Source organism: Phytophthora infestans, genomic scaffold, assembly GCF_000142945.1.
Source record: "Phytophthora infestans T30-4 supercont1.27 genomic scaffold, whole genome shotgun sequence".
NCBI lineage: Eukaryota > Oomycota > Peronosporomycetes > Peronosporales > Peronosporaceae > Phytophthora > Phytophthora infestans.
Window position 1 is genome coordinate 983,766 of NW_003303732.1, and position 14,332 is coordinate 998,097.

The window sequence follows — 14,332 nt, forward strand, 5'->3', positions numbered from 1 at the left end:
TGGGGACAGGCAAACTCGGTACCGGCGCTGTCGTGCCCGGTGCGGACTTCGTTCGCTGACAAGTCTCACACGTGTGTAAATAGGTACCGATCCATTTATACGTCTTGAGCCAGCCGTACATCTAACGCCGAACGGTATAAATCCAAAAGGTAAGATCTGATATCGAGTGTGTATGCTCTGAAGAGGTGTGAGGCTAGCCGCCCTCGGTCGAGATGGGTCGGGCTAGATCCAAGCTATCTAACATGATCTGGTGACGACATGAAGATTACGCCACGAATCGGGACAGATCCAGTTGAATAGCAACTGGGTGATGGTGAACGGTAAAGGAAAGCAGATAGCCAGCTATGTAAAGGTCATCAAGTGACGGTGTAGGAGGGTATGGTAGATGGAATAAGACCTAACCATAAATCAGAAGGTAGTTTTCATAGGACGTCGAAAGGGCCCTTCTACGCCCGTAGCAAACAAACAGTTTTGACCGTAAGAGATTCGGAAAGACAAGTGACGTTGATCTAGTCAGAGTTGTACTAGCTGGTTAATATATTAGCCAGATCATACTACCTTTGTACGCTGGACAACAAATACATACTCAGATATACCGGCTTTACTACTTGGACGAGCGATTCTCTATGCTGCTCAACACCAAAGCTCCTGCTACAAAAAGCGGCAAGTACGACGTAAAGGATCCCAAGGAAATGAAGCTCACCGACAAAGCGACCTCAAGCCCACATTGCTGATCATGGCCCCCACATCCAACAAGGTTGAATGACTCGCTTGTAATATGGAAGTAACATCAGACGTCGAGTGATGATCTTACTTATCCACCATATCCTCGTGTCTCGCCAATGCACTTAAGCTTCACCACCTGTACGCTTCATTAGTCTCCGAAGGAGCAGATCCAGTCTAGCAGTCGGGTACACAAAGTGAGAAAGCTCAGCGAGTTCTCCAAAACCAATCTTCTGTAGTTTGTGTCTGGGCTCTAGTTGGAAGTTAGATCTAATAATCTCGCAGCTTTTTCCGACCTCGCTACACCACAGAGTCCCAATCGCTTTCAGTGGGTTGCGGGCACCCGTTCCCACAACGACTTCCATTTCTTTGACTAAAAATAATTCAACTACTGGCACAATCGACTTCCGCGACAATCAGCACACCGGCTCTGCAAGCAGTCCCAACAAGTATCGTTCGTACCCTATCTCCCGAGTCTAAATCAGGCGCGGCACTCAGCAGCACCATCCCCATTCTAGCGCTGCACGAACGCCGTCCAAGACTTGCCCAGCGATCGCTTGGTCCAGTCTTGCTGGGAGTGGCGCAGTGCTGCTCAATCCACTCGCGCATAACGTCGTCGTCCGGGGGTGTCCAAGCCGCTGTAGCTGGTGCCATTGTCCTCGTGCTACTGGTTTCCTGCGATATGCCGTGTCCTCGGCGCAGGTGACTTCGCTGCGCCCCGCCCCGTCTTTTGTCGCCATTACTATCACCATCATCGCAATTCCAACAACTAAAGCTGTTTATTAAGTTTAGGTTTGAAATTGAATAAATGCGTATTGTTAATCCTTTCGCGAGCATAATAGAATATGTATATTATATAAAGTAGAGTTAGTTGAGATTAAAAAGGCGGATAATGCGCCCTTGAGAGTGATAGTATTGAGTCAGCTTCATCTGCAAATCAAAGGAGATGTAATGAGATATCTAGAGCGGCTTACCAAAAGGTCGCGTTTGACGTCTATTTAGTAATGCATTTATTGGCTGAAACGACGAAGCTGCTGGTGAAAACTACGGACTCGTGGCTGATTATATATAATTTTGAGTTTTTTCAGCTGCAATTGCAAGAAATTTATACCGATGCCCTCGTCGCTTGGCCGCGCGCTCACGCAAAAATAAAGCTGGTGTTTGTGAGCGCCTAACGTCGTCGTTTCTAGCTATGCTTGTAGCAAAAAAAAAGCTACAAAGATCCGTTTGACATCGTAGAGAATACTTGCCATGCTTTCATAAATACATGAAATTAGCTCCTATTCTTCTCGATATCGGAGGCAGAGGCGCCGCAACGCCAGTATTAGTCTTTGCTTGGGTCGACATATACTCACTCACACAAGAGGTTGCGGAGATAATTTTTTGTTTCTTGGCCCGTTATCGACTGCATTTATGCTATTCATTTGCATGACATTTTGGATCTCTCGCTCGCTGCTGACTTGGGCCATCCTATAGACACGTGCAATGTTTTTGGTAGACACGTTTGATGTTTGTATTCACTCTGATTTCACTATGTCTCTGTTGTTACGGATACAAAATACTGGTGTTTGTGTGCATTTCTAGCTGATTTTGTATGAACGACATAGACTTTGTATTGCATTTTTGGCTCCGTCACAAAGCAGCGATACGGCGGAGGGCAGTGGCTTTGAAAACGCCGTCGTCGCCGGGGGCGGCGGACATGGCGTTGCCTATGATATTAGTACTGTTGTTGGTCGTCGTGGTGGTGGACGTGGCCCCGGACGTGGAGCCAGTCGCGGCAAGTCACGAGCCGGTGGGAAGCAAGGCCGAGGTGATCGTGGCGGGGACAGAGTCGGCGGGGACGACCACGCAGGCGCAGCTGGTGGAGAGCGTAAGGGTGCTTGTGTGCGTTGGGGTTTTTATGCTAAGGCATAAGTACTAATGCAAAGTCATGTGTGCATACGTGTAGCGCCGTCAGAATGTACTGATAGTGGGGTGGCCAGTAGCGCTGGAGACTCTGCTGTTGCTGTTGTGGGTTCTGGTGCCGGTCGTGGCGTTCAGCTTGGCAATATTCACGGATTGATTCAGGCGGGAGAATTTGGCCAGAGGGGATATCTAGAAGTGATCAGTGACACTGGAGTTTTTAGTTATGATGGAAATACAGACGGTGAAGTGTTATCGCGTGACGACTGGAATTGCGACCGACGTCCGGCTGCTTGAAGACTGGTGGCGTCTGGCGAAAACAACGATGTGGTGTCTCAAGCTTACCGAAGTATCAGCAGCTTGCCTAGCATACATTTGCAGTACAATAGTCTAGCGACAGCACGGATAGCGTCGCCGCCGTTGTTTCGGTCACTGAGTGGCGTAATGAATGAGAATTATGTTCGGGCGGCGTCCTCGCTTCTCCGGGTTGTTGACAAGCTTGTGGCGTATTCACCGGAGAAGAAGCTTGGATGAAAGCAAAGGTGTATCGCCCTGTGGGAAAAGCATACATGATTGACAGAGTGTGTCGGGAAATGCATAATCGAAAGTATGCTAACCTATTCCAAGTCCGGTGGCTGGACTGCCTGATTCAGAGCGCAGTGGAGCATGTGACGCTGGGTGTTATTCAGAAGGGAATTGACAAGTACGCTGCTGTCACGCGTCAAAGGCGTAATCCGGACTGGCAGATACTAATTGCTCCCGGTGCGGAAAACGAAATCGAGGTGGATGACGCATCTGAGCTTATCGAGAACGAGGTGTTTGAAGAATTTGACCCAGCGAGTTTTTGCCGACCAGCCTGGAGGAGGTGAAAGCTATCAAAAGCATGTGCTTTTACCCGTCAGGTGAAGCTGAAGCACCCGGATATTTGTACAAGCATCTAGATGGCTCCAGGATCCGTCCGGCGTATCAGCATCTGTTTGAACGCTCGGCTAGCTCAAGATTTTTCACCTATTTGCCATTATACTTCTAGGGTCAGGTGCTCCACGAGACAAACAGCTACGCTGTTATGAAAGGCGTACAAACAACAACATCATTCACACTACCCGAATTAATGGCGTTTCTGGTTATCATATTCTTCTTGGCACTGAACGACAAGGGGAATAACTCGAATTTTTGGGAACCGCACCCTGAGGATCTGATATTTGGTGGGCAGTCTACTTCGCTATATGGTATCATGACGCTTATGCGCTTCAAACTACTGCGCCGGTGTCTTTGTTTTAGCTCTGCACCGTCAACACTGGAGACAGATGCGGCAGCATGCATCCGTCCGTTGCTAAGTTTGCTATAAATCACCAATGCGCAGTACATTAATGTTGGAGGGGACTTGGCTGTTGACGAAGCGAGTGTCGCTTGTCGGTCTCGACACGGACGCCACCTCATAGTGTGCAGCTCCATGAAGCCAACGGGGAAGTACCACTTCCGAGATTACATGGTATGCTGTCCAACCAGTTGGATAGCTTTGAACTACAAGCTTAATTGCAACCGTAGTGATATAGCTGATCGACTTGCTGGTGTTGTCGAGCAACACGAGGCGCAGGCATTGCGCGAAGAGTTTGAGAAAGTGTCGAAACTTCGGCAGCACGTCTTAGAAGTTGCTCGACCATTTTTCAGGAGCAATCGCGTCATCAACACGAACAATTATTACACGTCAACACGGACTGAGGCTGAAAGGGCTGTACGGTCGCGGGACTATCCGATCAAATAGCAAACATTTCCCCAGTCACACAATGCCCCACAAAGATGATGCCTACTCGCGTGAAAATTTACGCCAGGCCGTTTCGATTGACTACGATATGGTGGCCGCTTCATGGTGCGACGAAAGCATAGTGAATATAATATCAAACGCTAATGCATCGTCAACGACAACCGTGGAGAGGCTGATAGGAAATGAAACACGAGATTTCTATGCCCCGACATGTATTGCTGTGTACAACGCCCAATATGCAAGGTGTTGATCGTTTGGATCAAATTAGCGGACGGTCACTCTTTCAGCGTTGGCACAAAAAGCTTGCGCTTGCGTTAATAGACGTCGCCCGCTCAAATGCGTTTTTGACGCGGCGACTGGTACAGGCTGGCGTGGCAACGCGTGATCCGCATCGGACGTTCGTGACAGAATTGGCTGGTGAGCTTAGCAACGGTCGGTGGGGAGATGCTCCAAGTGAAGGAACCATGATGTATGGGTGGGGAGGAAATGCACGTACACAGCCGATTCGGGGCGGTAGGACACCGACGCCTGAACCGAAACTAGGTCAAGGGGCGGTGTTCATCGGTTGTGTCAAAACAAATGTTCGCCGAGAAAAATCGAAAGCGAAAACGATGTATTGTATGCCGCTGGGAGGGTCGATACCCGACTGAGGTTACCAATTACTGCGCTACACATCACGTCTGTCTCTGCCGAGTCGTCCCTTCCGATGCTGCAAAAACGTGGACATGTCCTAACACTAATTTGACATGTTGGGATAACTATTTTCTGTGCTATATAGGGACTGATTTGCTCACGCCTAATCTAAATATCCGGCGGCTATCAAAGTTGGCGAAGATGCGTTCTAGTGCACAGCTGGATGAAGCGGGGGGCAGAGCGAGTGCTGTTGAAGATTTCGTGGAGCAACGTAAAGTCCGACAACATCGCGATTATTAAACCAGCTGCAGCAAGTTGGTGAATTGATTATCACGTGGACTTGGTGTGACTGAACTGTGATAACACGCTGCGGTCGCTCAGGTCTACAAAAAAGTGTGTGTTGGTCTTGTGAGTATGCCGGCACCAAATGGAGCTGGTCGCGTGGAGGTTGGAGATGGATAGCGGTGCTATCCTAGGGCGTATGAATAAGGGATCAGGTCCGGGTGGGTGGGGGCCGATATCGACTCTCAAGTTGCAATTGCATCAAATATAGTGAGTTGGTGTCTGTGTCCGAGCTATCCGGAAAGATGCATCATGTCAATAGCATGGTGCTACATCCCGGTGTCGTACAGCGACGACGTTGTACACTAGTGTGCAACGTGGCTACACCTGTCTTTCACATGCTGGAGGCTGAGCGGAAACGTGGTTAGCCTGTTAGAGAACACGATAGACCGACGGCTGCGGCCACCTCGTGCATGAAGCTTCACAGTGATAATGACGAAACTAAGACAAACAAAGTTGTGATAATACAAATGGTCTTTATGTTTAGCTGACTACGAAGCACGCTTATAGAAATAAAGTGGGTGCAACGTTGATTTCCAGCTACAACCCACTCGCGCATCGCGCATTAACTGCCAGTTGGAGCAGAATGGATTCGAACAGCTCATTCGATGTCTTGGGCAAAATAATGAGGTGGTGACAACCGTCCGAGCATTGTACATTTCGCTCAGCTCACGGGCAACAGCGAGCTTGGCGTTCTCCTAAAAAAGAAATGTGTTGGTGAATACTATCGTAGCTTGGATTGTGACAGCTTGCGATGCAATAGAAACATCTCGCGCATTAGCGGACTTCATGTTAAACTTTCGAAGATGTGGATAAACATTGAGATGATCTTACGCACTGCTGACCAAGTGAGCATAGCTCGCTTCGTACCTCGATACCGATGCAGGAGCGACAATTTGTCATCAGTGCCAAAATCGCTAGAATATTTTTAAAATTCACTCCGATATCTAGAAACACAGTCGGTGTCTGTCACAGGAGCCAGTACTTGGATCATTGTAGCTACTCCATCCGGCGGTATTTCGCCAACATTTTTACACGTACGTCCAGCTCTTTGACGACCGTCACGCGCTCTAACATTACCAAGAATAGTATTTATTGCACGTGTAGCGTCCGCTTGAGTTAGTAGACCGCCATATAATCTGGTCGAAAAAAGCGTTACATCACGCGCCGTCGAAAGCCGCGAGTATGAGCCAAAATGTGCCTTGGTGTTGCCCCTCTGAAGAAACAAGGAGGAAAAGTTGCTAGAGGTTTTCCATAAGTCCGCTTGAGACTAGCCAGCCTCTGCTTCAGCTCGCGTGCCGATCCCCTTGTCCTCGCTAGCCGCCTCTCTATTTATTTCCACGTAATGCGCAAGCCTTCTCGCTCGAAGTGCAAGGCAATTTGAATAAGGGCTTTGTCTTCCCAGTTCATGAACCGTGTCTGCATTTTGATCATATCGCAAATGGTCATGGGAGTTCGTGTCTTAAATTTTGTAAAGTAGTAGCATAGGGAGTAAGTATCTTAGTTACTGTATGAAAAATAATGGATGGTAGTAAGCTTGTGGGATCGGCCAGCCCCACTGTTTATAAACCGTTGTTTGGCGTCGGCTATGTATCGAGGTAAAATACGTAGCAGATTAGTTCAAACATGAAAAATATATAATGCGCTGATGGGTTCAGACATGAGATGGGTAAAAAGTAATTTTACAAACTAAGAGAAACGAAGCGCATAAGGTGCCCTTATACGACAGTGATTTCGACCGTATATTGTTAAACATCTAAAGGGGCGCAAAATACACCCTTCTACCACGATAGGGTTAATACTGTACAACAGAATAACCGCTCTTACCTCGTACAGCGCGTGCACAAGTTTGGGTCATGTATAGCACTTTAATCATGGTCAGAAGGCTGTTTGGTGTTCATTCCTGAAGTTTAATTACCAAATTCTTCAGATTTGGAATTCTTGGAAATATCACACACTTCCGTATTATTACTATATCATTCATGCTGCAATGAAATAGATTTGCTCCACTGAAAATATCAAAAGGATCACCATTTTCTGACAAAAGCTGTTTCAAAACCTGGAGTTATTCCAGATACTTAACTTCTCTACTGATATCGGTATGAAATTAACTACCAAGAAATTAATCAACCTTTGCGAGGAAATAATTTGAGGTTGTTGATTAATCATTTCCATGTGTTTTCCAAATACATTGCTGTTCTTATTAAACATTAAAATATTTTCCATGCCTTGAATGAGCTAATCGGTTAGGAAACAATAACAACTTTAAGTCAGTTCTTGGTTTATACCGATATATTCGGTTCACGTGCCTTTTCGCAGATTTATGAGCCCAAAATGTAGAACTTGAGCCCTTGTACTCACACTTTCAAATAACAAATGTCCCCTAGTTACTCAAGAAAGAAAGAAAACTGTTGCTGAAAAGTCGCGGTTCTTGTCCTTTCGCGTTTAAAACTTCCAGCTCAAAAATTCTCAGATCCCAGTTCCTGTTTCTTAGGGGTTCTGAGTAATTATCAGAACTCTCCGTTCATTTTAGGCGTGCTTAAGTCTCTACTGGTATCTGTCGATTGGTCCCAATAGTAGAGGCAAGTCGACAGCTGTATCGTCAACATTGTCGACTCGACACTGGGGTCTGGTCTCCGGTCTGTCCATCAATGACCCCCCCCCATATCGGCTCGAGCTTTATGAATCACCCCGCATCGACGAGTCCGATCTTCTCCCTGAGGCCCTCCATCCTTGATGCGCTTGCACGATAGCCGCTATTGCTCATCAGCATGTCAATAGCCAATTTGATGGAGATGCCCGAATCACCCGGCAGATCCTTCGGCCTGGATAGCTTTTGGGCACCCACCGTACTTCGCCTCCGTTGTCGATAGCGCCACAGAAATCTGTTTATTGCACTGCCGCGACGCCGTCATTCCTTTCCTTTGGGTTGTTGCCGCGCTCAAACACTTCTGGGCATTCTTGTCGGCTGCGAAATCGGCGTCAGTGTAAGAGCACAGTCGTAGTGGTAGTCCCTTATACTTGACGTCGTCAGACATTACCAATTTATGCGAACGGGTGCCACTTAGGTACCTGGCGATGCGCTTAGCCAGCTTCCGGTCCGCCATCGTTGGCACATCGGTCCGTCGTGTAGCTCTGTGTACAGCCACATGATGGCTGGGTGCATGCCCCCCCCCTCCCCCGCCCCGACCCCCGTCAAACTTCCCACTAGTGTTATGAGCTTGCCATTGTCGGTTCTTTCGACGCCATCACTTTGCCGAGACTGCCAAATCCGCCTCAGCAGGTCGCACCGAGTCCGTCTTTTCCAACCCGAACTTGGCGAGCATCTAAAAGACATTAGCTTCTTGACCGAGCTTATCAAAACTGAGATTGTCGTACGACACGCCCATTTTTAGACGTTGCTGGCAACACCGAGATCTTTGCACTCCAGGACAGACATGCTGATGAAGAGCTGAAAAATCCTGCTGTCGTCCGTACCAGTGACGAGTGCATCGTTCAAATGAGACCCGCCGCCGCCTGCCTTGAAGTACAAACCCACATACGTAAAACACTGCGTTAATCCGAGCTTGATAAGTACGTGATGCAGGTCCTCATGCCAGAGGCTTCCTGCCTGCTTCAGATCGTACCGGCTCTGACCGAGAAGCAGACCCAATTCGACCAGCAACGAGTGCCGTGAGATCGTCCTCCGTCATGACAAGTCCGTGTGGGTCGAATTCCACAATCTCGATGCCCTCCTCCTTTTTCGCTATTTACGTACTTCTTTGAAGCGTCTACGTGTCTGGCGGGAAGATCCCGTAGAGCGCTATGACGGAGATGAATTTGAATTGAGCCATTGAAATTTCAGAGGCGAAGCCGAGGAAAAGGTTAACGCCGAACTCTTGTTCGTTACCGCTGGAGACTAGTCGAGCCTTGTACCGCTAGATCAAAATCGTGCCAGTTCGCTTTTTCTTGTGCACCCACTTGGTATGCAGCACACGGTGGCATGAACATGTTGTAGGACGGCTGAGCTGCGAGCTCTTCCTGCTTCGCTTCCTCCCACAGTGCACTCTCATCGCATTTTGGCGCTTGCCGGTAGCTCTCTGGTATCGGAGTATCCGCGTGTGGGCTAGCGCTCTCGACTTCGGATACGGTCAAAGCCACGGAGCTTCTGTGGAGGCTCGACTTGCTGACCTCCATGTTTCCAACGACATCAGCGACTTCTGGAGGGAGAAACAATATATGTGGGGTGTGGTACGAGCTGTCGGTGATGTCGTAATCGTAGTCGCTTAATCAGTCGGTGCCTTCACATTGGGTTTCTCCTCGAACATGCAAATATTCTGCACATAACGCATGACGGTCACCTTTTTTTCGAAGGCAGATGCACCTTGTATCCCCTGGTCGATTCGTACTTGAAACGCCCACACGATCTCTTCTTCATGGCGCGAAGGCTGGGGTCATAAAACCCAGAGCACTGGGGTCCAAACACGCCGGAACGTCGATCGCTTTTGCACTAACAGTGGGGGAGAGTATCAAAAACGTGGATTTCTTTTCTAAAGCAAATTAACCCCTCCAACCCGGATGCTGCATAATGCAGTTTAGATTTGAAGGCTTAAACTGAAAATATTCAGTTTAAGCAAATTTAATCTTAAAGTTTGTATTGGCGCCCTTTCCCCCGACACATCAGTATACAAACCGCAACTCAAAATATTGTGGCGTCTCTGTTTACACATTTCTTTTTCCACAGCGGGGAGTGACCGCCATTTATCAAAATTTGTAAAATGCAATTTGAGAGGTTTTGGGAAACTGCAACTGATTTGCATCACTTTGCAGAGACAACGGGCAGGATGCCGGTGCACGAGTGGCTAATAGAGACCATAGCCCCGCCTTTTCAAAATCTCTCTCATTTGAGAATTTGCGGACCCAGAGCGCAGGTCGACCCAGAGAAAATGGTGAGAGCCGCTGGCAGGGTGCTGCGTGACTTTAAAGTTACTGGACGCGACTTGTCGTTTAAATCGGTGTGGAAGGAGCTGAAAAAAGATGGGTGGACGCGCCAGCCACCCCCGCGACGCAGTTTCGACGACCGTTATTTCTACATTCGGCCTGGTTAAACACAACTGGAACTGAAGGTGTCCATTTTTTTCGAGGCGAGGAGGCTGTGCTTGAATACTTCGCTAACGGTATGTACTGCTTCTACAAATCATTTTGCTGTAAACTAATAATGTTGAATGACTACAGTGCTGCGCTCTCATGCTCCTCTACCGTGTGCTACTCCGCCTATGGCACCTGGAGATGCCCAACTGGCGGCAGCTGCTAAAGTCGTACGCCAAACGTACGCTGCTGATATCCCAGGCGCGGAAGCTCGAGCTCAATCTACTGCAGCCCCTTACCAGCAATGCAATCGCCTGCAGTAACCCAAACACGTGCTGCAGCAATTCAAGCTGATGTTGCAACAACCCAAGCTGATACTGCAACAGATCAAGCTCATGCTACAACGACGGTGTGTACTGATGAAGCTCCTACTCCAACAACTCCATCACCGCCTACTCCAACTATTCGCAAAGCGAAAGGTAAGCGTCCAGCAAGGCGGTCGCTTATTTGCAGCGCAAGTCCAATGGCTATTACGCCACCTCGATCGATACGAGCTATTGTTCAACCGCTAATAGCAACGTCACCTCATGTACAAGACTCGGACACAACATCGCCTTATGACGACACACAAATTTCCGATAATGAGTCTGTCGAATCAGCGTACTTTCCTAGCGAACCAGAGCAAGGTATGCTGTATTGTGTGGTGCATATTGGACTGCATATTGGACATGTATATACTGCATATAGTACTGCATGTTCAGCTGCATATTGTCTTGCCTATTGTGATGCATACTAAACTGCATATTGAGCAGAATACTAAGCTGTATTGATGGTTTCTTGTCGTAGATGATGATTGCGAAAATGCAGAGATGGTTGCCCGGGGAAATGAGTTGCTAGCCGATACCACGAACGACTTGAATGTGGGGAAGGATAGCGAGGCCAATGTTATATATGGAGCTATTGAGTCTGGGGACGAAGCCGAAAAGGACGATGTTGAGATTGGAGAATATGACTCATATGGAGATTTGAATGGAATGGTGGCTCCTGATGATGTAAGCGATGATCCAGACGAAACTGACGCAGAGATTGCCGCAGAAGTTCTATTGGGAGAGCAATCTTTGGAAACATTTGGTGGTGAAGATGAAGTACTTGCTGGAAATCTGAAAAAAAGAATTACTGAAGGAAATGTCAGTGTCTGGGTGGGAAGACGTGGAGGAGCCTGACATCTACGAGCATTTGATGGCTCTGTACGAACCTGTGAACGACATCGGCAATTACCCAGGACTCAGCCAACGATACTCTGGGCCATCTGTTGAGGCTCTTCGTCATAGAGATTCCCCATTGGCGCTGTTTTTCTTTATGATGCCAGTCGTGCTGTTGCAGCACATCGCTTCCTGCTGTAATGAGTACCATCGTGAAATGTTACCTCAACGGATTGATGCGTCGTATAGTAGATACCGCAAGAAGTGCCAAAGAAACCCAGACCTACCTCGGAATACTCGGCGTGATATCCAGCACGAAATGAAGGCCATAAAGCCAATAATGCCGCATTAACTCTGTCGGTTTTTAGGGTTACTAGTGGCAAGAACGATTGCACCCAACCGTGAGAAGTTAACAAATCACTGGAAAACGGCAGATGTTGGCGCAATTTCTCGTGGATGTCTCGGCTCTGTTCTTTCGCGCGACAGATTTTTGGAGATCTCTCGAAACCTCCATTTCAATTCCAATAGGGACTACCGAGCGCTGACTGATTGCGCATGGATGATCAGGAAAGTTGTGGAGGTGCTGCAGAAGACGTTTTTGCGGGGTTACGTGTGCCCTCCGCACCTAGCGTTTGATGAAGCTGTATTGGCAAGCCGATCGTCGTTTAACAAGATGCGTGTCTACATGAAAGACAAGCCCCACAAGTGGGGCACAAAGCTTTTTATGTTGTGCAGTGCGGTTATGGCTTACTGCATTCGGTAAGTTTGTTTTGGCTGTAAAGACTTCTTAAACGGAGTTATGCATCTTGTACTGATTCTTTTTTATGATGCATATCGACAGTTTTGAAGTCTATTGTGGCAAGAAACAGCATCTCAGCGATGCCCATAAGCCGGATATGAAGTCGGGTTCAGCAGCAGTAGTGCGTAACTTGCTGGAAGTGTTTGGTCCTGACGCCAAAAAGCAAGGGATGAGGCTCGTGGTGATTGACCGTTTCTACACGTCTGTGGCATTGGCTATGCAGCTTCTGCTTATAGGTTTCTATTGCGTTGGTACGATCATGACCAATCGTCTTGGTTACTGTAAGAAAGTGATTGAGATAAAGTGCACCCGTCCAGCGACAATTCCACTGTTTAAAATCGCGCGCTCAAGCTCGGACCGAGTATGAAGGCAATTAGTTGGTGGGACTTAAGACCGGTACATTTCCCGTGTACTAGTGGCAGCCCTGAAATCGATAGGGTGGTGCGGCAAGATAGAGCTGAGCAAATTGAGGTGCCCTTCCCTCGAGTCGTGAAGGACTACCACGCATTCATGGGTGGCGTGGATGCCCACTACCAGTTGCGGTTGCAGCGCTACTCGCTGCAGCGTGCACTCCGTTTCAAGAAGTATTATAAGTCGTTAGTGCTGGGGTTGATTGATATGACAATCGTTTACGGCTATATCATACACAAAGTCCACCACAAGAATAAAGAGTCGCGCCCGCTCACACACGTCAAGTACATGATTAACTTTACCTCCAGCTTAGCCAGCTCCAACCTACGGACATGTATGAGGGGAACACATTCGGCACGCAGCTTTCTGCTTCTTTCCAAGCTATGACCCGCTTTCAACCGGCATCTTCCAGTCAATCGAGCACATGGCTCTCCAAAGTGATGAATGGCGGAACGAAGGTACGCAGGCCAAACGTCACCAGCGCGCGTGTAAAGTGTGCTCCGTTCTACGAGCTGAAACCAAGCGCGCATCCACCACGACGTACTTCTGCAAGGACTGCAACAAGGCGGGGCCAATTTTCCTCTGCATGCGAGCTCGACGGAATGTACGTGGGGCCGCCATGACCTGCTGGGGCCTCTGGCACAAGGAGTGGGTAAATGGCAAACTGATCCCGGTAAGCAAAGGCAAGTCTATTCGAGTGCGTCAAAAGAGGATTGGGCCAGGCACTCCTTCGACGCCTGGTACTCCGGATTCAAGCAAGAGACGTAGCACCAGCCCTTAAGCCTTAAGCTGCACATTAGGCTGTCTATATTTCTGCATATATGCAGGGTAGTGAACTAAAAATTGTGGTACTTAAATACCTTTCTGCATTGTGTCTTGAAGTTGCGCGCGTCGTGCCAAGTACATGATACACCTTGCAGGTTTTCTGCATCGTAGTGGGCCGCTTTTGTACAAGTATTTAGCGTGTCAATGGATTACAACACCAGATAATTTGTCGACTGATCGACTCACTACATTTTGTATATTGCATAGAATACAACCGGACAAGTCAATGGTTTGCAAGAACATTTAGGGGTGACATCCCAGCTTCTCATATATGGTTTTGTATGGAAGGTATTACACTCTAAATATCTGAAAAATATCAACGGCAATGTGCTGGTTCTGTTCCGACGGCGCCCGGTCAATATCTAAATTACGTAGCATAATGCAGTATAGCAAGTTTAATCAGCTCACTATATGCAGTTTATAAGATCCATTAGCACGCATTTACAACCACATCCTGAATCCTAGCAGTCCTAACCACGTTTGTATACAAACATTAAGTTTAATTACGCTGCATATGCAGTTTACACGTTCCTTCCAGCTCTAGGGGTTAAGTGGGTGTCTGAGGTCGGAAACCAAGCTGCGAACAGCAAAGCAGAGCAAATGCACCACAAAATGCTCCAAATGGTTCAGTACATGGTGTTTGGCGCAGGTTTGCCACTGCGT

At 48.0% G+C, this 14,332-nt stretch overlaps 1 protein-coding gene across 1 annotated transcript; it reads left to right on the plus strand.

The window, feature by feature from the left end:
- Positions 1-2,422: 2,422 nt before the first annotated feature.
- PITG_12739 (uncharacterized protein) lies at positions 2,423-3,494 on the plus strand (the record flags this gene model as incomplete). Its single annotated transcript, XM_002900085.1, has 2 exons — positions 2,423-2,593; positions 3,279-3,494. The coding sequence occupies 2 exons, from the start codon at positions 2,423-2,425 to the stop codon at positions 3,492-3,494; spliced, it is 387 nt and encodes a 128-aa protein (XP_002900131.1).
- Between the last annotated feature and the right edge of the window lie 10,838 nt (positions 3,495-14,332).